Source organism: Phyllobates terribilis, unplaced genomic scaffold (assembly GCF_046119375.1).
Source record: "Phyllobates terribilis strain yellow unplaced genomic scaffold, ASM4611937v1 Scaffold_5__5_contigs__length_657084704, whole genome shotgun sequence".
Lineage (NCBI taxonomy): Eukaryota > Metazoa > Chordata > Amphibia > Anura > Dendrobatidae > Phyllobates > Phyllobates terribilis.
Window position 1 is genome coordinate 261,561,025 of NW_027362765.1, and position 26,762 is coordinate 261,587,786.

The following is a 26,762-nucleotide window of genomic DNA, read 5'->3' on the forward strand; positions in this document are numbered from 1 at the left end:
GCAGCTGTTTTCCTGCCAGAGAGAAGTTAGCAGCAGAAAAAAAGCACAACATGTGTGAACATAGCCTTAAGGTGGAAGCAGTTCTGAAATAATTCTTCTTGGTATTTTTTATTTTTTTTTTAACCTGACAAAAACCTGGTATTTTATGTAGACTTTTTATAGCCACTATACATCCATATAACCCTTTAATGGCCATTTTATCTGAAAATCAAGCTTGGTTTATTGGGGCTTTAATTCCTGAAAGACGTTTTTCAGAATCTCTGAATAGATCCCCCCTTATCAGGGTCACCAGAAACAGAACTGTGCTGACTTTCAGCTTCAGGTTATGAAATCTCTCTGGCAGGATCTGCGGTTTCCTTCCCATGTGGATATCACGTGTTTGCGTTTCCCTTGCTTCATCTGAGAAGCATATTACTACAAGATGACGGAGATTACTGATGAGAGGGGGAGGAGAAGCCATAGATCGTGACAAAGATACTGCATGCTTGACATGCTTAGAAGGTATGCCGTATCCTGGTCACATGCAATAAACCGCTTTGGCCAAAAAAAAAAAAAAAAAAAAAAGGTAAAGGGAACCTGTCACTAGATTTTGTGCCACTAAACCGCAAGCATGTCGTTATACATAGGGGGGGGGGGGTTTAGTGTCCCAAATGGGACCAATCTAATAACGGCAGTAATTGGGGTCCTGGGTTCTCACCAAGGACAACATCTGCAAGGAGTTTGTATGTTCTCCCCGTGTTTGCATGGGTTTCCTCCCACACTCCAAACATGTACATTATGTGCTGTACATCTTGCTCCACCGAGCATCCCTACATGCTGGCAGTCTAGGGGCCTAGTGACAGGTTCCCTTTAAGGAGGCCGTACTCAGATGAAGGTTGGTGGGACAATACCACCATTTACTGTGTTTGGCTGTCATTCATTTGGCCTATTGAAAATAATGGGGCATATTGGATTTCGACATACTTGACCTTATCCTACAACCCATTTACACTAGCCAATAATCAAGAAGAAGTGTTCCCCTATTCCCTCCCACTCAGTCGTCAGGTGTGATGGTTCTTAAGAATCCTCATTCTCAGCAGCACATCCCGTGTAAACATGCTGCCGAGAAGAGTGAGATTTTATGTGCACGCACTGTTCTGTACACATGGATGTGAGGTCGGCCGGTCTAAACATGTAATTAAACAACCGCCGATCAGATTATGTTTAACAGCTGCAATCGGGCTGTGTAAATCCAGCCTTATTCTAGGATCTGTCCTGACTTCGTACTCTTTCATTTACCTCTTGGTTCCTGACCCTGGCTATTCCTCTGATTTCACTACATCTCCCTATTTTGTCATTATTGTTGACATAACTAGTTTTACCACTTCTGCTCGCTGCACCGGCCAGCAGCCACGCTGTGGATGCAACCCCACGGCCCCAGCTGTAGGCCCAGATTCCTGAAAAGGATAAAGGGGTGAAGGCCAGAGTATACCTGAAACCTAAGTGGTGTGGTTGAGCCAAGTCTGTATGACAGCCTCAGACAGGCCTCTATACCTCAATCACAGCAAATAAACATATATGGAGATCTCAGTAGAAAAAAAAACGTTTGGCCGTCAGCTATTGAGTGTGGATGACCAGCTTTGCTCACCATAATCACTCAGACGAGCATGTGTGTAATTTTGTGGTGCCCATAACTCTGTGTGGAGGACCCCGTGGTGCCCATAACTCTGTACGTGTACGGAGGACCCCGTGGTGCCCATAATACTGGAAATAAGATTTTTTGTAAGTACCTTGAGTTGTGATTCTTGCCTGTGAGATGCGCCATCGCTGGCCGCTCACCAAGCATCACGTGACCCCGGCTGCAGGCAAGCGTGACCCAGTGACGCGCTCCCTGGTGAGTGATGGGCTGTGGGCAGGGTTACCCCGCGCGTCACACCCAGCATCCACCACACGCTCTCCCAATGAATGAGGAGAGGGAAAGCACGTGGTGGATACTGGGCTGTAACGTGAGGTGAAACCCCGCCCACAGCCCATCAATCAGGGGGTGCGCGTCACTGGGTCACACCCGGCTACAGCCGGAACTTGACATCAGCGGATGTCAGAGCCGGCTGCGGCCGGGGGGGGGGGGGGGGGGGGGTCACGTGATGCCTGTGAGAGGCCAGTGATAGCGCAGCTCACAGGTAAGAATCACAAAAAAAAACAAAACGTATTTCACCCTTTAAAAATCAACGGGGGCATTCTCTATAGTAGTGAGCAACCTCTTCAAGGTGTTATTGGGGCAGCCAAATAGAACTTCTGCTATGGGGCCCCATGATTTCTATGTACGCCTCTGATCAGCAAAGTTATCTCCTAAGGGAATGTAGGATGCAACATGCCCACCCTTCTTACCCCTGGACATGAGTTGTCAGAGGAGAAACTGAGACAACACCATATACATTAGATCAGGGATCATCAGGATTTTTATCCGGCCCGCCGGGTGTTTTTTTTGCTGCTGCCTGTCGGGCCCTGTAATCATGGGCGTAACGAAGAGGCGGCGAGTAAAGGCGATGCACTGCCACTCCGGAAGACTTGCGGCCCTCCGTATATTATTATTTACGACGTGATAACGTCACGCGCCTGTGCCAGAAGTAGACGGAATCGAGCGGGCGCCTATTCAGAGCAGTGGGGTACATTGGTGAGTACTGGTATTTTTTTATTTATTTTTTTAACGCTGGGTCCGGTCTATCATGCATATTGGGGACATTTACTTAACTATTGGAGACCTATGCTGCCTATTGGGGACATTTACCTGCCTATTGGAGACCTATGCTGCCTATTGAGGACATTTACCTGCCTATTGGGGACATTTACCTGCCTTTTGGAGACCTATGCTGCCTATTGTGGACATTTACCTGCCTATTGGGGACCTATGCTGCCTATTGGGCACATTTACCTGCCTATTAAGGACCTATGCTGCCTATTGGGGACATTTACCTGCCTATTGGGGACCTATGCTGGCTATTGGGGACATTTACCTGCCTTTTGGGGACCTATGCTGCCTATTGGGGACCTATGCTGCCTATTGTGGACCTATGCTGCCTATTGTGGACATTTACCTGCCCATTGAGGACCTATGCTGCCTATTGGGGACATTTACCTGCCCATTAAGGACCTATGCTGCCTATTGGGGACATTTACCTGCCTATTAAAATACTGGTAAGTTTGTTGATTTAACTTTACTTGTTTTTCATTTTAAATATTGTATTTGTTCCCGTTTTGTTTTTTTTTACTTCAAAACAAGATATGTGCAGTGTGCATAGGAATTTGTTCATTGTTGTTTTTTAAACTATATTCCGGCCCTCCAAGGGTCTGAGGGACCGTGAACTGGCCCCCTGTTTAAAAAGTTTGATGACCCTGCATTAGATAGTCAGCTCTTATTCCTACACGTTGTGGACTCGCCTGACTTCCATCTGGTGTATTTCAGCACCTTAGGCTTTATTTCCATTTACAGTAAATTAGTGTATCCCATGACATCCTATTTTGGCATCAGTAATGTAATATTTTTCCCTAGGAGGTAAGAATACAGCTTTTACATATACAGCTCTCATCTCTGTGGGACAGAGGGTTACACGACTCCGACATAGTGAAATACACAAAATATTTCACCGCCCCCATTCTCCTAACAATTCAAGGAGGCCAAATGTAACAATAGAAAACCCACAGACTTCCCGAGTAAACAGATTAAATTAACCCTGTAACTCCCCTAGTAACAGACACACAACCAGTTTTTGTGCATATGCGACATATAAATTGTCACTTTCTCAGAGCATTAGGACGTGAAGAGTTCAAAGTATTTTTGATTACTACATCTAAAAATGTAATTTATAGAATGAAAACTTTTCAAGTTGCTTGTCTGTTCTTGTCAAGATCTCTGCTTGCTGTCATTCAGCAGGATCTCTCTTTGTCATGATCATGTGACTGACATACAGCTCCGAGACGGGCACCCGTGTGATCGCCACATGACTGCGACTGATTGGCGGCCACTAGATCTTGATGAAGAACGCTTGTGATAATCATGGAATTTTTCATTATACAAAAGCACAATTATTGGGTTAACCAGAATATTCTCAGAAGAAAATACTTTAAAAAAATTAAAATGTACTGTTTTTGTAAAGTTTTTTTTTTATTTTTTTAACTGTTTTAAACAGATTTCTTTTCTCAAAATGACAGACGCCACAAAAGAAGCCAGTGGAGCCCAAATATGCCAGTTGGGTATGCCAGTGGGACTTATACCACAGATTCGGCTCAGCCCTGAGGCTTTCATTATAAATAAAAGCCAAAAGTCATTCTTGATTAACCCCAATCATTTTAAAAGAAGCTGCCCATCATTACAGAAAAACAGCTGCTTCCTTCCAAAAACAGCGCCACCCCTAGGCTATAGGTTATGTCTGGTACTGCAGTTAAACTACATGGAAGATAATGGGGCGTAGCTGCAATACCACACACAGTTTGACTGATGGGGCAGTTTTTGGAAGAAAGTAGCCATGATTGGCTAATACTGAACGCCTATCTCCTGGTGGTGCCATCTGACATCAACCTCAGGAGGGAATAAATTGACACCTTGGAGGTTGTCCTTGCCAAGGAGGGCGTGTCCTTATAGTCAGCACTGATTGGACAGTTAACAGTGACACACCCCAGTGTCAATTTATTCATACATTTCTAAGAGGGATAACGCAGGAAAGGCTCAATGCAAGAATCAACAGAATGGTTATTCCATGAGGAATCCTGGTTAAAGGGGTTGTCCAGTGAACACAAGTTATCACCTATACACCAGATAGGCCACAGCTTATTGATCGGTGGGGGTCCGACCACTGGGACCTGCACTGATTGGCAGAACAGATGTGCGACCACTGCTCTGTTCATTCCTTATGGGGCTGACGAGCGCTGAGCTTGGCATTTTCCAGCAACGCCATAAAGAATGACGGGAGCGGGATTGGCCATCTAGCCCGGCACGCCATTTTGTAAACGGGATAAAAAGTCACCCACAAGACGGGGGGGCGCGCGTCACCCACAGATCAGCAAGTTATCACCTATTCTGAGGAAATGTGATGACGTGTTTTAACTGGACAATCTTTTTAAATACAAGGACGACATCAGCATGGAGTCTGTATGAGCCCTTGATGTTTGTGCGAATTTCCTTCCAACACTCCAAAAAGGACCCCAAAAGTCATCAGATCCTGCCAAGATCAGCTGACTTTCTATCATGTATGGGGGCTCCCCTTCCGGCCCTCCACAGATGAGGTCTGGGAAGAAAAGGATGGGGGGGGGGTTCGTTAGTCAAACCTTTTGTAAGGTTAGCTAATTACATATTAATAGAAAAGTTAAATAGTGAGCCCCAATGGGGACAGTGACGATAATGTGTGTACAGCACTAGGGAATATGGTGGCGCTATACCAAGAGATTTAAATAAGTTTTGGATTTTTTTAACTGATCAGTTGGGCACATAAGCCGAGACCCCTAAGGAGAGGACACCCAGCAGGGACTGCTCACAAAGAAAACTCCCAATATAAGTGATGGAAGACGGACATCACAAGAGAGGGTCTATGGCAAGAGGTGAGGGCTGGCAGTGCCAGAGGGCAGACCATGGGCAATATATATAGTATACACAGCCAGTGAGCCAGCTGCAGGCCCTGTGTGGGCACATGGTCATACACGGAGCAGTCCCCCCATCCCACCTACCTTCGATGCCACCCTGCTCTCTGCCCGTGGGTCACACTGCCCCGTCCGGCCTGAGCCACGAGCACCATCCAGGGAGCGGGCGGGGCGGATCCGGGTAACCCCTTCCCTGCCAGGCTGGACACCATCAGCAGTCTCCGCGCACAGGAGATCGGGGGCACAGTGCCAGCATCAGCCGTGGTCGCAGCTCTGCCCGAGCACAGCACGTTGTGTGCACGATCCCCATGTTATGCCATCACCTGGCGCCTAGGACTACACGGCCACTACCAGTAAGGAGCAAACAAGCCTCCCTCTTGGAGCTGGTAAATGCTGCTCCTCACTAAACTCCCCCGAATCCAACCACCCTCCGTAATGTTCCCGAATACGAGCTAATATCGGGAGGAACGCTTCAGACCCCCCTCCTCTGTACCAACTTTGGTACGGTCCAGCACAGGTTACGCCTTTTCCGGAAGTTGACAGCGTCACTTAGCAACGAGAAGATGTCTGGCTCGCGCAGGTCGGTGCCTTGTATCTCTGATCATTGGGGTGTATTTATTATATCGGATCGGACAGGTGATGGCAGTGTAAAGCATGGCGGACGATTAGAGGGCGAGGGACAGAGCTGCAGGCTACCCCGAGCTGTAGTGCTGGGAGCCAGTGACAGGAGGGTAAAGGCCGTGTAAAAGCCCTGGCTCCTTAAAGGGGTCATCACAAGATAAACATCCCCCACCATTTTCCCAGCAGGCCCATAGACATTGAATGGTGTGGTAGGTACATGCTTGACCAGTGACCGGTGAGGCCCGAGCAGCGGTATCTTATCACTAGGCAATAAGCCTTAAAGGAATTGTCTAGCCAAGCAATATTTATTGTAAATCCGCACAGAATGAGTTAACATAATAACCTTTCTGCTCCTGTTCCATCAGTCCCTCTGCTCTATTATTGCCGTTACAACACATACACCTGACCGCTGCAGTCAGTCCCGACGTGGAACGATTGGCTGCAGCGGTCACATGTCCACGGTGGGCATGATTAAATATTTCTGCATCCTTACAGCACACACCCTGCACACTGTCAGGATTCTCCGGCGCTGCTGACGGTCACTGGACCGCAAGTATGCAATTTTTATATACATGTGGTCACATGCCGACTAAACGTGCTCGGCCTCGCTCAGCGGCATTTAAATGGTTAAACTGCAGAATAGGCGATACAGGCAAATGCCGGCTGTATAGCACACTGCACACATGCAGACCGCAGCACGGATGTGGTTACGTCCATATGCGCCAAGGGGTTAATACGTGAATTCCACAATTGCTCCATGTTTATAAACGGGAAGTTCTTAGGCCACGTTTTGATCAGAAGGTCCCATCTGAAGGAGGTGGTCTTGTCGGAACATGAGCATACATACAGTGATCACAATCAGGACGTCCACCCTACCACCTCTAAGGGTGGAGTAATGGTGGATTCATGTCTGCAGAGCGCTTGTACATTCACGGTTGTATTGCAGCCAGCGTGTACTGGCAGCTGCGTATTCCAGATTTTTCTAAATACTAAATTCATCAGGAAAGGAAATCTCAGAAACCGAGTACACGAGTCCCATTGTGATTTTAGGAGGGTGAGTACCCGTTTGTTATTTTAGCATTTGGGTTCTTCTTTCTTGAAAGTGGAAAGCCATTAAAATTCAGTGCCTCTTCAGAGAAAAGAGGACTTGAACTCTAGAGCGCCACCTATAGGAAGCAGCAATCCTACAAATTTCCCAGAGGAGCATTGCATGGCGAATATGCCTCCCTACCTTGACGTGCCAGAGCCGGTGTGTCACTCTCCACAAGGAGAAACGTTACCCCTTAGACCTCATTAAAATTCAAAAACTTTTAGGAAAGTGGAACCCAAATGGTAAAATTACAAACACAGCAGGTAGTCACCCTCCCCAGGTCCGCTGCTGCTTAGGTCTCTGTATTTTGGCTGCATCGGTGACGGAGGTATTGTATTGTGTTAGAGGGAGCTGTGGAACCATCATACTGTATTTGGAGGGTTGAGGGGGCAGTAAACTGTCTTGGGGGGCTGTCATACTGTGTGGGGGTATTGTATTGTGTAGGTGCATCATACTATGGGGGGGCTGTAGAGGCATGCTGTGTGTGTGGGGGGCAATATACCTTGTGGCATCATTCTGTGTGAGGGTATGTACTGCGGATGCATCATTCTGTGTGGAGGGATCTTATGGGGTCATTATACTTTGTGTGTGTGGGAGGGGAATGGGGGGAGTACTGCATGGCATCATACTGTGCAGATGTGGTGTGGGGCATTATATTTTGTGGGGATGTTGTGTGGGAATTATACTGTGTGGGGGAGGTGATGTAATGCAGGGACACCATACTGTGTAGAGGTGCTGTAGGACATTATACTCTTTTTGGGAGTCGCTGCAGGGGCGTTATACTGTGTGGAGGTGCTGTGGGACATTATAGTCTTTTGGGGAGGCGCTGCAGGGACGTTATACTGTGTGGAGGTGCTGTGGGACATTATAGTCTTTTGGGGAGGCGCTGCAGGGGCGTTATACTGTGTGGAGGTGCTGTGGGACATTATAGTCTTTTGGGGAGGCGCTGCAGGGGCGTTATACTGTGTGGAGGTGCTGTGGAACATTATAGTCTTTTGGGGAGGTGATGCAGGAGCATAATACTGTGTGGGGGGAATGTACTGTTGGGGCAGCATACTGTACGGGGGGGATTGTGGGACATCATACTGTGTAGGGGGCTTTTGCGGGCATCGTACATTGTGTGTGGGACACTAGTGTCCATGAAATGAGTATCACACTGTGTGGGAACACTAATGGGCTTCACTAGGTGCAATATTTCAGGATGGGCACCTATAACAGACTGGGCAAGGTTGGGTAGGTGGCTTAGTGTACACCAATTTCTGCATCCTTCTTTCCTAACTGTCAATGTTGGGGGGTCTGCAGACAACAAACCCACTCTATGCTGTGATCCTCTCTTTTGCAGGTCCCCATATGCTGAGTTACATTTGGTAGATTAGAAAGGAGGAGGGGACAGATAGAGCCTGACTGTAGGGTGACACTGTGCAGGGTTTGTTTGTTGTCTGTTGCCACGGTGACACTTAGGCCTGCAAAGAAGCTGTAGAGGCAAAGCGATAAGGAAGCAAGACCCTTGAATTGAAGTGTATGGACAGGGCAGAGCGCGCCCAATAACAGACAGAGTGCAGCTTGGTGACTTCCGACAGTCTGAACATGCGCCAAATGTTTTGTCATTTCGAATGAATCAGAGATGTGACCGCTTATCTATTTCGATAACATTAACCCTTTAACTACTGAGCCACTGTGCCGCCATATGCATTTTTTATACTTTGCAAAACGTGTATTATTCATTTTTAAGTCCTAGGTCTGAAGCTGAATATGATTCTGACACCGCAATGGACACCCAAGCAAAAAGTGAAGAGGTAAGAGATCAACCCGCAAAGTGTATGCAAAGTGGTTTCTGCAACTCTGTCATGTATTTTTTGCATTTTAACTTTGCAGAGGTTCAAAATAACAAACTCTGTTTTAGTCACAGTGGGGCACAACGTGTAAAATAAATGAAAAATAACAGGTGAAAAAAATAAATAAGTTAAAAAAAATTCCACTGTCAATCCAAATCGCTTTTAGTAGCCTCGCCCCATAAAAAAAAGAAACGTGTCCAATATATAAAAATATTTGTTACCCATGGGGAACAAATTTTTAAATGTATTTTAGTGGTCCTGTGTGGTCATAAAAAATGGGAAAAACCCTTATTTCCCTTATTTTTCCACCAATATCAGGAAAAAAGAGAGAGAATACGACAGTGACATATAAATGGAGCCACATGTAGCATGAAAAAAGACTTTCGGATATTAAATTACTTTAATATCTGAAAGAGAAAAGAAAAAAAATGTGTCTGATCAGAAACGGGTTATTATTATTATTTTACTCACTTATATAGCGCCATTAATTCCACAGCACTTTACAGACATTATCATCGCTGTCCCCATTGGGGCTCACAATCTAAATCCTGTATCAGTATGTCTTTGGAGTGTGGGAGGAAACCGGAGAACCCGGAGGAAACCCACAGAATCACGGGGAGAACATACAAACTCCTTGCAGATATTGTCCTTGGTGGGAACAAGGACCCCAGCACTGCAAAGCTACAGTGCTAATCACTGAGCCGTTGTTCATGAAATGGTTAACAGGACTGTATTGGACATAGAGTGGATCATATTACATACCTAGGGATCTAATGGATTCCCTGCGCCCACACAACCACTCCTGCAAGTTCTGCATCTCCTTCATTGCTTAGGAGACACAGCACCATACATTTTCTAGTGGCTGTGCCTGGTACTGCAGCTATTTGCAGCAGAATACAATTCAACTGATTCTGACTGAGCTGCAATACCAGGCACAGCCACTAGAAAATATATGGAGATGTCTGGTTCACTAAAAAGGCACTTAATGATTGCATAGACTATATAGGGATCACATGTCTTTTTTTTCTTTGTACAGACTCAAAGAGATGACAGAGATGATGATAAAGGAGATGCCATGAAAACCCCAGTAGTAACTAGCGGTGTGAGTGTAGCCCGCATCTCCTCTGCAGCAAGTTTCCCGAGGTCTGTTCTGTCTCACGACATGGAAAGCAGCGTAGGCTTGGGTAAGTATGCTTTGGCAGGCGCCTTTCTATTTAAAGACTCTTTATCATCTTTATTCCAGCAGCGTTCCCTGATAAATAAGCATTGCTCTTATAATCAACACTTGCCCTCTTCTTTTCCTCTATTTATTTATGGGTGTTATTCACCAGCCAGACCAGTACTGTATACTGACGGACGTGTAGCTAAATATTAGCAGATGAATCAATGAAATGGAAACTTTGGCTGTTCTGACTTTATGCAGCTCAAATATTGGACTTCAAAGTAATGTTTAATATGAAAAACACCATTTGCTATAGTTATAGTCGTTTAACCCACACTGCTTGTACTTTTCATTTAAAGAGCCATTCCTACCTAAACCTAAACCCTTTGGTCACATTAGTTTTTAGCTCTCATCCTCCAATGTCAAAACCTTTTCATTTTTCCATTGACCTTGCCGTACAGCGTCTTGGTTTGGCAATAACAGATGTAGATTTGAATGACATAATTCATTTTACCATATAATGTATTGAGAAATGAGAAAAAAAATTCCAATAGGGGTGGAATTGGAAAAAAATAATCTGGTAACTTTGTTCTATGGATCAGTTTGGTTATGGTGATACCAAATTTAGGTAGTTTTCTTTTTGCTTTACTACTTTAAAAAAAATTGAAATAAAAATTGTCTTCAGTCGCCATATTTGAGTGTCATAACTTGTTCATTTTTTGGTTGATAGAGTCCTATGAGAGCTTGTTTTTGCAGGAAAAGCTGTAGTTGTATTGGTAAGCTTTTGGCGTCTATAAGTAGTAGTCATCATGTTGGGGGACACTCACTGCATCGGGTCAATTAAAGCACACCAGCCACGTTTTTCAGTATTTCACAATCCAGCAGTTTATTACACTTCACTACTGCTTATCACCGAGTCCAGCTCAGTGGCTCGCCGACATACACATATAATGTCCAGGAGCCTTTCAAGTGGCAGACAGGCCCCCTTGGCTCCAGTTACAGCCTCCAGCAAAGTCACTTATATCAACGTCCATATAATGCAGTGCTTTACCTTTGCCGGGTTTTAGCTGCTTCAGTCTTTTTTTGTTCTGCCACCACTTTACGGCTTCCCAGATGGGGGTCTCCAGCCCTCGTTCCTTCAAAGGCTACTGGTATGTTCTCTCACTAACATCCAGCCTCTGCCTTTCAGGCTTCACTAGGCCTCTCCAGGCTAACGGTGTCCCACACACGGGAACAGGCCTCACACCTTACACACCTGTCTCAAATCTACCAGGGTTTATATATCCTCTAGTGCACACACAGGACCTGTGCTGATGTCACAGTCATGTGATCAGACCAAAACACATGTGGTCGGCCAAAACACACCCTGGACCATTACAGTAATGCCGCAAGCCGCTGAATTACATATCCTCCCCTCTGTTCAAACTTGTGGGGTTGAACACATAACATACACAATCACCTTATAACCCACAGTTCACACCGAGACCATGTACTTGACAATTGCGCTGCTCAGCCCCTGGAACATTAGTCATCGACATTAACCCATTCCTTAGGGACCTACCATCTGTCATTGTCACTGACTTCGTCAAGTCACCTTTCAGGGTCGTAACCTTGTCAGACCTCCCCTGCTCCCAGCGGTCAATGCAGCAGTGTGACTCACATGCCCTGGTATCTAAGGTCCGGTTAGACTCCGTACTGTCCCGTACTCTATTGGGTCATTTGTATGGGCCTCTCAGACCTGAGTTACTGGAGGTCTCACTACCTCTAAACCCACGCCCACTACTCTCAGGACATCTTGAAGGGTCCCTAACTTCAGCTGTAGCTATTCTGTTATTTAAGGGGCCCTTTCTCTGTCTGGTCTCACAATTTCTAGACGGCTGCCATCTTCTGCTGCTCAGATGATGCTGTCTTTCCACTCGCAGTCTAGCGAGATTCAACTGTTCTACCTCTCGCAGGTAGGTCACTCGGTACTCCATCAGCATGCGTATATATGCAAGACTTTCTTCCGTTCCTACAGCGGAGAATGACACCATGCCCACTTCATCTGGTATCCAGTTCTGATGATCACGTGGACTGCTTACTTTCATCACACCAGACTTCTTTACCATCATCTGCATGGCTCGGCCATTTCTCCCAATAAGCTTTCTTACCAGAGCCTGAGGCACCCGGATGACCTCTTCATGCAGTCTTTGAGCTTTTCTCATAAGCTCCAGTTGTCTAACGGCTTGTTCCGTCTTCAACCGGAGAAACCGCTTCGTGCGAATACATCGCCAGTGCATGTCACTTAGTATAGCCACCCTCTTCACTGTGACTTCGGTTGTGGACAGGACCACCAGCTGTTTAGCTTCTGAGGTCGAGTACACCTTACAGGCTCCCACGGCCTTCTTAAACGCTTCATGCACGGACTCACTGGTGCATTCTTCTCTCAAATCCTCGGGTACATCTATGAGGCACTTGTACCGAGAGGTTTCTGTCTCTCCAGTGGTCTCCAAACGATCATCTAGCTCAGGTTTTAGGGGCAACTGACTTTCAGCTTCTTCACTCTGTATGCTTCCCCTGAGCTGACTGACAGCTACAAATTCAAGAATTCTCATCTTGACCACTTCCATCTCATACTTATCTTCTGTTAACACACTCTTAGCTCTCCTCAGGTCCACCTTCTCATGGTATAAAGGAGTAAGTGTGACTTTTTTTCCCTTTTCCTTCTCCAAGGAGGCCTCTTTCACTGAGTGATACTTTGCCAGGCGACCTTTGAGCTCGAAAACTTCTTCCTCTAGCTCAGCTACTTGCCTCTCAGCAGCCCATCTGTTACGCTCGCGCCCGGACTGACTGGCGTGAGCGTGATTAGTGATCCCACTGTACCATGAACCGAGGAGTGCCTGGAGGGGCGTAACTAAGTATCAACCCGATCCGACCAAGGTCGCACGGCGGCTCAGTCGACTCCGTGAACCAAGGAGGAACCGAGCAGAGGGACCAGGTGCTACTCCAGGTCAGACCCCAGTCACAGCTGTTGACCCACACCGGGGAATGCAGGAACAGGCAGGTTAGACTGGCATACAGGCAGGTGGGTATTGGCAGGCACGGCTGGTATGCAGACAGGTGGGCACTGGCAAGCACGGCTGGTATGCAGACAGGTGGGCACTGGCAAGCACGGCTGGTATGCAGACAGGTGGGCACTGGCAAGCACGGCTGGTATGCAGACAGGTGGGCACTGGCAAGCACGGCTAGTATGCAGACTGGTGGGTACTGGCAAGCACGGCTGGAGTGCAGACAGGGAGGTACTAGCAGTTTGGAGCGCAGGCTGGATAGGGTCCAGTACAGACTAGGAGACAGGAACAGAGCCGCAGATGCGGTGGACAAGCAGAGTAAAGCGAAACCGCCGGAGCGGAGGACAAGGCAGAGCAGAGCGGAACCGCCGGAGCGGTGGACGAGGCAGAGCAGAGCGAAAACGCCGGAGCGGTGGGCAAGGCAGAGCAGAGCGAAACCGCAGGTGCGGTGGGCAAGGCAGAGCAGAGTGGAACCGCTGGAGCGGTGGGCAAGGCAGAGCAGAGAGAAGCCGCCGGAGCGGTGGGCAAAGCAGAGCAGAGAGAAGCCGCCGGAGCGGTGGGCAAGGCAGAGCAGAGAGAAGCCGCCGGAGCGGTGGGCAAGGCAGAGCAGAGAGAAACCGCTGGCGCGGTGGGCAAGGCAGAGCAGAGAGAAGCCGCCGGAGCGGTGGGCAAGTCAGAGCAGAGAGAAGCCGCCGGAGCGGTGGGTAAGTCAGAGCAGAGGGAAGCCGCCGGAGCGGTGGGCAAGTCAGAGCAGAGAGAAACCGCTGGCGCGGTGAGCTAGCAGAGCCGAACAGGGCTGAAGGTGCAGGCAGAGAGGACAGGGCTCTGTTCACATGGAACAGACTGGAAAATACAGGAAGATGGCTAGAACACAGGAGGAAGATACGGAGGAAGGGAAAAGGGACAAGCAGAACCAGATACACACAAGGTACTTACTATGAAGTAGCGAGTAGACACAAAACTCACAAACAGAAGTACAGAGACAACGAGTTGGAGTTAGGTGCAGGTTCAGATACTGCAGGAAAAGGGAAGGTACGGACATAGAGACAAACAGGTGACAGGCTGTAGGAAAGTCTCTCTCCATTTGTTATCAGGTAGCACCCGGAGGATTCAGGAGACAACTGGAGGTCCTCCGCCTGGTTGGAGGGGTGCTGAGACTCGGGGGTAACCACCGCCTTGATGGACGTAAGACCAGATTTACTAGAGACGGAGGGTCCTTGCTTTGGGACCATCTTCAATCTGGTTTCAGAGATGACATGTCTGTAAGGCGGGACGGTACCTGAAGCCAGATCATTGGTACAATCGTCGAGACTGTGTGGGAACATCGCCTCCGCTTCTCTTCCTTCGGAGACTTCAGCGCACAGCGAGTCAACGACTAGCAGATCTGATGAAGAAGAAGAAACTGCTGACTGTCCTGAAGATATGAGGACTGGACACTCCTTGTACCTTAGCAGTCCCCCAGGATACACCATGCAGGATCTCCAGACCTGAGCGGGCACTAGATCTCTCGGCTCTGGACGACCTGTGGTTAAGCCAGTCAGCACCTGGAATGTGAACTTCTTCATGTGTAATGCTCCAATCTGGAGCTTAATTTGTACAGACATATTTTGACTGTTTCTGAATAGGGCTCGTCCTTCTGCTGACAATGCCCAAACCGGCTTCTGGAGTTGTCGGACGGGAATCAGACACCGACTCTTCAAGGCTTTAAGCCCTAAACTTCCGGTTAATCCGAGGCCTTCACTTGCCACGGAGACAGTCATGGTCATCTGTGGAGAGGAAACACTAACGCCAAGGGCAGCCTCTCCTACAGGCCTAATGTCTTGGGATTCTCCAACCTTCGCTGGACAAAGACTGTCGGGGGGGTCCCAAATCACCGCAGCGGGACCGCAATCCGATTTTGTGACTGAGTTCTGGCCTCTGCTTTGCCTGACGAACATAGTCATCCTTCATGGATTCTGTGCGGAAAGCTGCCTCTACAGGCTGGGAAACAGGAGGTCTTTGAGAGGACAGAACTTGGTGTGACTCTTTACCTCTACGCCTAGCACGTCTGGACTGCCTCTTGAGGTTGGGAAGAGAAGTATTCTGTGGAGCATAGTCATCCTGTGTTGATTCTGGCTGGGCAGCAGTCTCTTCGGGCTGGAGAACTGGTAGGCTACCCAAACATATTACCCATCGGGGCGGCTCCGGGATATTGGGAAGGGAAGCTTTAGCGGAGGCTTCAGGATTAGGGTCATCGAAGACCATTAGAAAGGCCACCAGGAAGGCCAGCGGGTCAAAGACGATAGGATCCCATGCTTCCCATAGGAGGTGATCCATTTCAAGGCATCACCCGCTAGGTAGGACATCATGAATGCTACTTTAACCCAATCAGTAGGAAAATAGTGAGCATAGAACTTGAAATGCAGTATGCATTGCTCCACAAATGCACGGCTTCATTTTGGATCCCCATAGTACCGTGGTGGATCCGCAGGAACGAGTGCTGATAGATCCATTTGGACTGGTGTGTAAATCGCCTGGGCCATAGCTTGAGAAAAAAAAATTTCTTGGTGCACTTATTCGCCAGACAAGGATTCAAAATATCTCTGAGAGCGAAAGGCCGTGGGGCTCAACGGGAACCATGGCCTGAGCAAACTGTTACGCTCGCTCCCGGACTGACTGGCGTGAGCGTGATTAGTGATCCCACTGTACCATGAACCGAGGAGTGCCTGGAGGGGCGTAACTAAGTATCAACCCGATCTGACCAAGGTCGCACGGCGGCTCAGTCGACTCCGTGGACCAAGGAGGAACCGAGCAGAGGGACCAGGTGCGACTCCAGGTCAGACCCCGGTCACAGTTGTTGACCCACACCGGGGAATGCAGGAACAGGCAGGTTAGACTGGCATACAGGCAGGTGGGTATTGGCAAGTACGGCTGGTATGCAGACAGGTGGGTACTGGCAAGTACGGCTGGTATGCAGACAGGTGGGCACTGGCAAGCACGGCTGGTATGCAGACAGGTGGGCACTGGCAAGCACGGCTGGTATGCAGACAGGGAGATACTGGCAAGCACGGCTGGAGTGCAGACAGGGAGGAACTAGCAGGTTGGAGCTCAGGCTGAATAGGGTCCAGTACAGACTAGGAGACAGGTACAGAGCCGCAGATGCGGTAGACAAGCAGAGTAAAGCGAAACCGCCGGAGTGAAGGACAAGGCAGAGCAGAGTGGAGCAAAAACCGCAGGTGTGGTGGGCAAGGCAGAGCAGAGTGGAACCGCCGGAGCGGTGGACAAGGCAGAGCAGAGAGAAACCGCAGGTGCGGTGGACAAGGCAGAGCAGAGCGGAACCGCCGGAGCAGTGGGCAAGGCCGAGCAGAGCGAAGCCGCCGGAGCGGTGGGCAAGGCAAAGCAGAGAGAAGCCGCCGGAGCGGTGGGCAAGGCAGAGCAGACAGAAGCCGCCGGAGCGGTGGGCAAGGCAGAGCAGAGAGAAACCGCTGGTGCGGTGAGCAAGGCAGAGCAGAGAGAAGCCGCCGGAGCGGTGGGTAAGTCAGAGCAGAGAGAAGCCGCCGGAGCGGTGGATAAGGCAGAGCAGAGAGAAGCCGCCGGAGCGGTGGGCAAGTCAGAGCAGAGAGAAACCGCCGGAGCGGTGGGCAAGACAGAGCGGAGCGAAACCGCAGGTGCGGTGGACAAGGCAGAGAGGACAGGGCTCTGTTCACATGGAACAGACAGGAAAATACAGGAAGATGACTAGAACACAGGAGAAAGATACGGAGGAAGGGAAAAGGGACAAGCAGAATGTAATGCACACGCCCAGACTGACTGGCGTGTGCATGTATATGTAGTGATTCCACTGGACCGTACCGGAGAGTGAATGCCTGGAGGGGCGTAACTAAGTATCCACCCGATCCGACCAAGGTCGCACGACGGCATACGACGCCAGTGCACCAAGGAGGAACCGAGCAGAGGGACCAGGTGCTACTCCAGGTCAGACCCCGGACACGGCTGTTAACCCATACCGGGGAATACAGGAACAGGCAGGTTAGGCTGGCACACAGACTGGTGGGTACAGGCAGACACGGCTGGTATGCAGACGGGTGGATGCTGGCAAGCATGACTGGTATGCAAACAGGGAGGTACTGGCAGGTACGGCCGGTATGCAGGCAGGTGGATGTTGGTAAGCACTACTGGTATGCAGGCAGGGAGGTACTGGCAGGTACGACAGGTTGGAGCACAGAGTGGATAGGTCCCAGTACAGACTGGGACTCGGGAACAGAACCGCAGATGCGGTGAACAAACACAGCAGAGTGAGGCCGCCCGGAGCGGCGAGCAAGAGCAGAGCGAGACTAGACCGCCTGGAGCGGTGAGCGAGAGTAGAGCAGGACGAGGCCGCCTGGAGCGGTGAGCAAAGGGTAAGAGCGGAGCGAGACTGCCGGAGCAGTGAGCAAAGGGTCAGAGCAGAGCGAGACTGCCGGAGCAGTGAGCAAAGGGTCAGAGCAGAGCGAGACTGCCGGAGCAGTGAGCAAAGGGTCAGAGCAGAGCGAGACTGCCGGAGCAGTGAGCAAAGGGTCAGAGCAGAGCGAGACTGCCGGAGCAGTGAGCAAAGGGTCAGAGCAGAGCGAGACTGCCGGAGCAGTGAGCAAAGGGTCAGAGCAGAGCGAGACTGCCGGAGCAGTGAGCAAAGGGTCAGAGCAGAGCGAGACTGCCGGAGCAGTGAGCAAAGGGTCAGAGCAGAGCGAGACTGCCGGAGCAGTGAGCAAAGGGTCAGAGCAGAGCGAGACTGCCGGAGCAGTGAGCAAAGGGTCAGAGCAGAGCGAGACTGCCGGAGCAGTGAGCAAAGGGTCAGAGCAGAGCGAGACTGCCGGAGCAGTGAGCAAAGGGTCAGAGCAGAGCGAGACTGCCGGAGCAGCGAGCAAAGGGTCAGAGCAGAGCGAGACTGCCGGAGCAGCGAGCAAAGGGTCAGAGCAGAGCGAGACTGCCGGAGCAGCGAGCAAAGGGTCAGAGCAGAGCGAGACTGCCGGAGCAGCGAGCAAAGGGTCAGAGCAGAGCGAGACTGCCGGAGCAGCGAGCAAAGGGTCAGAGCAGAGCGAGACTGCCGGAGCAGCGAGCAAAGGGTCAGAGCAGAGCGAGACTGCCGGAGCAGCGAGCAAAGGGTCAGAGCAGGCAAGAACCGCCGGAGCGGTGAACAAGGCAGAGCAGGCAGAAACTGCTGGAGCGGCGAGCAAGGCAGGGCAGAGGGGACAGGGCTCTGTTCACACGGAACAGACAGGAAGGGAAAGGCAGAACCAGATACCCACAGGGTACTTGCAGTGAAGTATCGAGTGGACCACAAACTCACAAATGGAAGTACAGTGACAACGAGCAGGAGTTAGGTACGAGTTCAGACTCTGCAGAAAAAGGAAAGATATGGGCGTAGAGAGAAACGGGAAACAGGCAGGAAGATGGTTAGGGCAGGAACAGACACTGGGAAAAGACACAGACAACAGATCTAGGTATACGGCCCCTAGAGGGCAGAAGGAACAGGCTAAGAGCGTGTTCACACGGGCCTGGAAATACAGCCTCCAGGAAAGGCAGCTGGCTAGAGTACACAGACAGGACTCAGTTCAGACACGGGAACTGATACTGCAAGGCAGGAAACATAGACAGGACCTGGCACATCAGTGACTAGAAGCCAACTGACAGAACAAGATGCTCAGGCAAGGATTCCAGGGAGGAGCTGGGTTAAATACCAGGTGACAGACAGCAATAGGCTGAGGAAGCATCAGGGGTGTGTCTGCAGCAGCTACAAGAAACAGGAAGTTCAGTGGGCGTCGCCCTAAGCAGACAGAGCAGAGCAAAGCAGACAATATGGAAAGAAGCCAAAGTGATAGTCTGGACTGGAAATCAAGTGCGCGCTCTTGCACAGTGGGAGATGGACCACTATGCAAGGACGCCGCCAGGTATGTTACACAGAACCAGATACACGCAAGGTACTTCCTATGAAGTAGCGAGTGGACACAAAACTCACAAACAGAAGTACAGAGACAACAAGTTGGAGTTAGGTGCAGGTTCAGACACTGCAGGAAAAGGGAAGGTACGGACATAGAGACAAACAGATAACAGGCTAGGATACAGTTCAGACAGGAACTGCTACTGCAATGAGAAACAAGAACGAGCCTGGGTATATAGCCCCCAGAGTGGCAGAAACAGACTAGAAGTTATAGGTAACAGGTCTGGGTATGCAGCCCCCGGAGTGGCGAAAACAGACTAGAAACAGGACAGGACCTGGTAATTCAGTAGCAAAGACTAACTGAGTGAAGGTGTTGCTCAGGCACCTCCTTCTGGGTGGAGGGGGTTTAAATATCCAGTGACTCACAGCAATAGGCTCGAGACGCATTAGGGGTGCGCCCACAGCAGCTATAAGAATCAGGAAGTAACCGGGCCGCCGCCCTAAGCAGTCAGTCAAGAGACATGCACACAGCATGAACTGGAGCAAGGTTTGTAGGCTGGACTGACAGGTAAGATTGCGGTCTTGCATAGTGGGATGTGGTGCACTATGCAAGCGCGCCGCCAGGGATGTTACACCATCTCTGAAGCTCTTCCTGGTTCAACTGCTCCTTTATCAGTAGAGTTGTCTCAGACCTCTCTGTCGCCAATGCTCCCACTCGGCTCTCAACAGCCAGTCTCTCAAGCTTCTCTTGCTTCAAATGGGCTTGTAGATTCTCCTTGAGCTCCTTGATCTCGGCTCTTATACCCACCGAATCATCCGAGTTTGCATTATTCGAGGAGGTTGTTGCTTCACACCTCCCATCTCCAGTGGCCAACTCCTGGCCCTGGTCTGTGACTTCTCTGATATACTCCTCCATCTTTTCCCACTCAGCTTCCATCTTTCTAATTCTTTCCTTAAGGCACGTCTCTGCCCTCTGGAGAGTATCACCGAACGTCTGCAGCAAATTCACCTGAGCTTCCAGACCTAGGGTCTTTCTGCGGAGATCATCATTTTCATCACGGGTGTCCTGCAGAGTGGTCTCAACCACTTGGCGCATGTGCTCTGCATCCGCCTTATCATCATCTAGTTTTTCTTTAACCCTGAGGAGATCCTCATAGTCTCTCTTAATTTGTTGCCGTTCCCCACTGCATTCACCATATTCCTTCTTGGATTCACACAGCTCCCGGTTGAATTGTTTGCACAGTCGTTCTAGGTTTTGTTCACGCCCAGAAACTTCATCCTGCAGCGCCTCCTTCTCAAGCTTCAACTGCAAAACCTCCTCCTTGGTTTTGCGGCGGTCCTCCTTAATTTCCTGGAACATTTCCTTCCATTGGTTAATTTCCTCGTTGCTTCCCTCCAGGTCCCGCTGTAAGTTCTTCACAACCTGGTATATTTTCTGCCGTTCAGACTCCATGCTCCGCTGGCCTGAGGACACGTTCTCCAGGTTTTCCCATAGTTGCTGCACATCACTCTGACACTGCTGCCTGATAGGCTCCAGCTCTTGGTCATGACTGGCCACCTCCTCTTTCAGGGCTGTCAGATCCTGATCCTTCTGTCTCAGTACTGTACCGGAGGTTGCTACTGGCAACGTCACCTCCTCTTCTGCCTCTAAAGGTTGATCCACACTTGAAACAAAGGCACACAGTTCTACATTTTCTTTATTTTCACTTTCAGCAAAGACTACAGGACCAACCTTTTTGTGGCCCTTGCACCGTCGACGACGAGAGGGGGACTTTCTCTCCTCATCTAGCTCCTCCTGACTGAACTCTCCTTCTACTTTTGTAGTGTCACCATCAGCTACAGGGTCTGTGTCACTCCCCATGGTTTTGTGGACTAACAGGTCACCTCCCACTTTGACGTCAACCCCTTCTACTGGAGCTACCCCGTTATCAACGGTCAAATTGTCATTTTTAGGTGGTACCAACCCACAACCAGTAACAAATTTTGGTTTTCTATACTCCACGCTCTTGTGAAAATCCGCCCCCTTTTGAGACTCCGCCCCCTTTTGAACAACCACACCGGTAGGGGAATTTTTACAAAAAAAAATCAGCAATAGTCTTAGGACCCAGTTCACAACATCTCTTACCATCTCCCCGGGCACTCTGGGACAGTACTGGCGCCCCCGGAGAGTTCACAGAATGGTTCACTGCTGCCATTCTATACGGTGCCCACAGCTCCTGCGGTTCCTGCACCATGTCCTGTAGACGTTTCTCAAATACCTGTTGCGGTTTTAACTGGCACCTTAATCGCTCAACAGCTTCATTTTCTTTTGCTGCTCCGTTCACAGCCATCGCGGTACACTATTCTCATTAGACCCTTCACACCACTCTCCCCGGAAAATTTTCGTGGCCCCGCCGAGCCACAGCAAACCAGGTTTGAGTGCAAGGACAATTTTTGTAACCCCGCCGAGTTACAGCCAGATGCTTTAATTTTCGTGACCCCGCCGAGTTACAGCAAGATGCTTGTATCCACACTCGTCGTCCTGTGCCGTTGCGCCTAGCAACCGGGCTGCAGTTGCCCCTAGCAACCGGGCTGCAGTTGCCCACATTCTCCAACCACATGTAAGGCAGCGCTAGTCATCATGTTGGGGGACACTCGCTGCACCGGGTCAATTAAAGCACACCAGCCACGTTTTCCAGTATTTCACAATCCAGCAGTTTATTACACTTCACTACTGCTTATCACCGAGTCCAACTCAGTGGCTCGCCGACATACACATATAATGTCCAGGAGCCTTTCCAGTGGAAGACAGGCCCACTTGGCTCCAGTTACAGCCTCCAGCAAAGTCACATATCAATGTCCATATAATGCAGTGTTTTACCTTTGCCGGGTTTTAGCTGCTTCAGTCAGTTTTGTTCTGCCACCACTGTGGCTTTACGGCTTCCCAGATGGGGGTCTCCAGCCCTCGTTCCGTCAAAGGCTACTGGTATGTTTTCTCACTAACATCCAGCCTCTGCCTTTCAGGCTTCACCAGGCTTCACTAGGCCTCTCCAGGCTAACGGTGTCCCACACACGGGAACAGGCCTCACACCTTACACACCTGTCTCAAATCTACCAGGGTTTATATATCCTCTAGTGCACACACAGGACCAGTGCTAATGTCACAGTCATGTGGTCAGACCTTCTGTGTGCACAGGACCTGTGCGATGTCACAGTCATGTGACCAGTCACATGGGGAGGTACATGGTCAGCCAAAACACACCCTGGACCATTACAGTAATGCCGCAAGCCGCTGCATTACAGTGGTTATGTTTTTTCTGTAATTGATTTGTTTTGGCAGGTAACAGCAAAAAAACAGCATTTTTTTTATTTCTGTCTTTACAGTGTGGGATAATTATCTCTAGATTTTATTGGTTGAGACAACGCCACAAAGTGTTACCAAATATGTTTTTTTTTACATTTTGCCATTTATATTTTGGGAAAAGGGAGGTAACTGTTATATATTTTTTATGTTTTGTTACGTTTTTTTATTAGTCCCCTTAGGGAACTTGAGACTTCGATCGCTTGGTCACGTATACCATGGATTGATGCACTGTAGTATTGCAGTGTATTGTATTATTACTGGCTTCCTATGAAACCAAGTCCAGTCACAAGCTGGCCTTTATAGATGTACTAACATGGCATCCATGACAGCCCATTGGCACCTTGTGATCACGTCACTAGGCGGTGGGCTACAGAAGTAACCCCCACAACATTACTAATCTTCTAAATTCCAGTGTCCTGATTGACAGCAGCATCTGAGGGATTGCAATGAGAGCTAGCTCCGATCACAGTATTTGCGCTCAGGTGGCAGCTCTGTAATGCACTGAGCACTCTCTGTAATGCACTGAGCACTCTCTGTAATGCACTGAGCACTCTCTGTAATGCACTGAGCACTCTGTAATGCACTGAGCACTCTGTAATGCACTGAGCAATTTCTGTAATGCACTGAGCATTGTCTGTAATGCACTGATCACTCTCTGTAATGCACTGAGCACTCTCTGTAATGCACTGAGCACTCTTTGTAATGCACTGAGCACTCTAATGCACTGAGCACTCTAATGCACTGAGCACTCTAATGCACTGAGCACTCTAATGCACTGAGCACTCTAATGCACTGAGCACTCTCTGTAATGCACTGAGCACTCTCTGTAATGCACTGAGCACTCTCTGTAATGCACTGAGCACTCTCTGTAATGCACTGAGCTCTCTCTGTAATGCACTGAGCTCTGTCTGTAATGCACTGAGCTCTGTCTGTAATGCACTGAGCTCTGTCTGTAATGCACTGAACACTTTCTGTAATGCACTGAGCACTCTCTAATGCACTGAGCACTCTCTGTAATGCACTGAGCACTCTCTGTAATGCACTGAGCACTCTAATGCACTGAGCACTCTAATGCACTGAGCACTCTAATGCACTGAGCACTCTCTGTAATGCACTGAGCACTCTCTGTAATGCACTGAGCACTCTAATGCACTGAGCACTCTCTGTAATGCACTGAGCACTCTCTGTAATGCACTGAGCACTCTCTGTAATGCACTGAGCACTCTGTAATGTACTGAGCACTCTGTAATGCACTGAGCACTCTCTGTAATGCACTGAGCACTCTAATGCACTGAGCACTCTCTGTAATGCACTGAGCACTCTCTGTAATGCACTGAGCACTCTAATGCACTGAGCACTCTCTGTAATGCACTGAGCACTCTCTGTAATGCACTGAGCACTCTGTAATGTACTGAGCACTCTGTAATGCACTGAGCACTCTCTGTAATGCACTGAGCATTCTCTGTAAGGCACTGAGCACTCTGTAAGGCACTGAGCACTCTGTAATGCACTGAGCACTCTCTGTAATGCACTGAGCACTCTCTGTAATGCACTGAGCACTCTAATGCACTGAGCACTCTCTGTAATGCACTGAGCACTCTCTGTAATGCACTGAGCACTCTCTGTAATGCACTGAGCACTCTCTGTAATGCACTGAGCACTCTCTGTAATGCACTGAGCACTCTCTGTAATGCACTGAGCACTCTGTAATGTACTGAGCACTCTGTAATGCACTGAGCACTCTCTGTAATGCACTGAGCACTCTAATGCACTGAGCACTCTCTGTAATGCACTGAGCACTCTCTGTAATGCACTGAGCACTCTAATGCACTGAGCACTCTCTGTAATGCACTGAGCACTCTCTGTAATGCACTGAGCACTCTGTAATGTACTGAGCACTCTGTAATGCACTGAGCACTCTCTGTAATGCACTGAGCATTCTCTGTAAGGCACTGAGCATTCTCTGTAAGGCACTGAGCACTCTGTAATGCACTGAGCATTCTCTGTAATGCACTGAGCATTCTCTGTAATGCACTGAGCATTCTCTGTAATGCACTGATTATTCTCTGTAATGCACTGAGTGCTCTGTAATGCACTGAGCATTCTCTGTAATGCACTGAACACTCTCTGTAATGCACTGAACACTCTCTGTAATGCACTGAACACTCTGTAATGCACTAAGCACTCTCTGTAATGCACTGAGCATTCTCTGTAATGCACTGAGCATTCTCTGTAATGCTCTGAGCATTCTCTGTAATGCACTGAGCATTCTCTGTAATGCACGGAGCATTCTCTGTAATGCACGGAGCATTCTCTGTAATGCACGGAGCATTCTCTGTAAGGCACTGAGCATTCTCTGTAATGCACTGAGCACTCTCTGTAATGCACTGAGCACTCTATACTGTAAGTGTGTTAATATGCCATAAATGCAAGGTAGATGTCACTAAGGGGTTAAAATAAATTATGGCATATCCAGAAATTATGCCATAAATGCCATCTAGATATTAAGCAATACTCATCAGGCTCTTCTACATCTCCAACAAATGTCAATAGACAGAACCACACATTGGCATGTTCACCCTTTCTATTGACTGTATATGAGGGGAGAGCAGCCAACTTGGATTAGTGGATAGGTGGGATCAAGCATTTATGGCATATCCTGTAAATATGACATAAATAGATCTGGCAATACTTCAGTTCCTGCTGTTGTTAACATGGTGACGTGTTTTTCAGATGATGGCAGAGGAGCGGTGTCGTTCTCCACTCTTCATCAGCTAAGTAATCAAATGGCTGATAGTGATGATGAGAATGAAGAACAGGACAACCCAGAAGAAGATCCTCCGAAAGAAGAGGATGAAGAAGACCTGGTGGTGTTAGACCCAGATCATGTAAGATATCATTGAGTTCATCAACCTGAAAACGACTTGTACTGTTTAATATATGCTATAGGAGGACTTCTTGTAATGTTTAGTATATGCTATAGGAGGACATCTTGTAATGTTTAGTATATGCTATAGGAGGACTTCTTGTAATGTTTAGTATATGCTATAGGAGGACTTCTTGTAATGTTTAGTATATGCTATAGGAGGACTTCTTGTAATGTTTAGTATATGCTATAAGAGGACTTCTTGTAATGTTTAGTATATGCTATAGGAGGACATCTTGTAATGTTTAGTATATGCTATAGGAGGACATCTTGTAATGTTTAGTATATGCTATAGGAGGACTTCTTGTAATGTTTAGTATATGCTATAGGAGGACTTCTTGTAATGTTTAGTATATGCTATAGGAGGACTTCTTGTAATGTTTAGTATATGCTATAAGAGGACTTCTTGTAATGTTTAGTATATGCTATAGGAGGACATCTTGTAATGTTTAGTATATGCTATAGGAGGACTTCTTGTAATGTTTAGTATATGCTATAGGAGGTCTTTTTGGATTGTTTAGTACAGTTGAAAACAGAAGTTTACATACACTATTTAAAAAGACACATATGCATGTTTTTCTCAATATCTGACATGAAATCAAATTAAACCTAATATTTGCCAAATGGCAGAATAATGAGAGAGAGAATGTTTTAAGGCATTTTTATTACTTACTGCAAAGTCAAAAGTTTACATACATATCTTTAGTATTTGGTACCATTGCCCTTAAACTGAACGACTTGGGTCAAACGTTTGGGATATCCTTCCACAAGCTTCTCACAATAGTTGGTCGGAATTTGGGCCCATTCCTCCTGACAAAAGTGGTGTAACTGATCCAGGTTTGTAGGTCGCATTGCTTGCACCTGCCTTTTCAGCTTTGCCCATAAATTTTCAATAGGATTGAGATCAGGGCTTTGTGATGGCCACTCCAAAACATTGACTTTATTATCCTTAAGCCACTTTGTTATCATTTTGGCAGTATGTTTGGGTCATTGTCCATTTGGAAGATCCATTTCCACCCAAGCTTTAACTTTCTGGCTGATGTCTTGAGATGTTGCTTCAGTATTGCCACATAATCTTCTTTTCTCATGATGCCATCTATTTTGTGAAGTGCACCCGTCCCTCCTGCAGCAAAACAACCCCACAACATGATGCTGCCACCCCCATGTTTCACAGTTGGGATGGTGTTCTTAGGCTTCCAAGCTGCTCCCTTTTTCCTCCAAACATAGCGATG

General features: G+C 48.4%; 2 protein-coding genes across 7 annotated transcripts in view; one reads left to right on the forward strand and one right to left on the reverse strand.

The window, feature by feature from the left end:
• Positions 1–6,133, reverse strand: part of TBC1D16 (TBC1 domain family member 16) — a 77,417-nt gene extending 71,284 nt beyond the window's left edge. The window contains exon 1 of one of the 3 annotated variants that reach the window (XM_073684116.1): positions 5,698–6,133. The gene's annotated coding sequence lies outside the window, so the exon portion shown is untranslated. The remainder of the gene's footprint in view (positions 1–5,697) is intronic. The other 2 variants (XM_073684118.1, XM_073684117.1) reach the window with 2 other exon arrangements.
• The window catches only part of CCDC40 (coiled-coil domain 40 molecular ruler complex subunit), an 87,934-nt gene continuing 61,647 nt past the window's right edge, over positions 476–26,762 (forward strand). Inside the window, exons 1-4 of one of the 4 annotated variants that reach the window (XM_073684104.1) lie at positions 476–501; positions 9,054–9,117; positions 10,193–10,340; positions 25,338–25,492. In XM_073684104.1, coding sequence (XP_073540205.1) covers positions 482–501; positions 9,054–9,117; positions 10,193–10,340; positions 25,338–25,492 — 387 coding nt within the window. In that variant the 5' untranslated portion in view covers positions 476–481. Of the gene's footprint in view, positions 502–3,076; positions 3,175–5,551; positions 5,572–5,778; positions 6,191–9,053; positions 9,118–10,192; positions 10,341–25,337; positions 25,493–26,762 lie in introns of those variants that run through there. The other 3 variants (XM_073684103.1, XM_073684106.1, XM_073684105.1) reach the window with 3 other exon arrangements.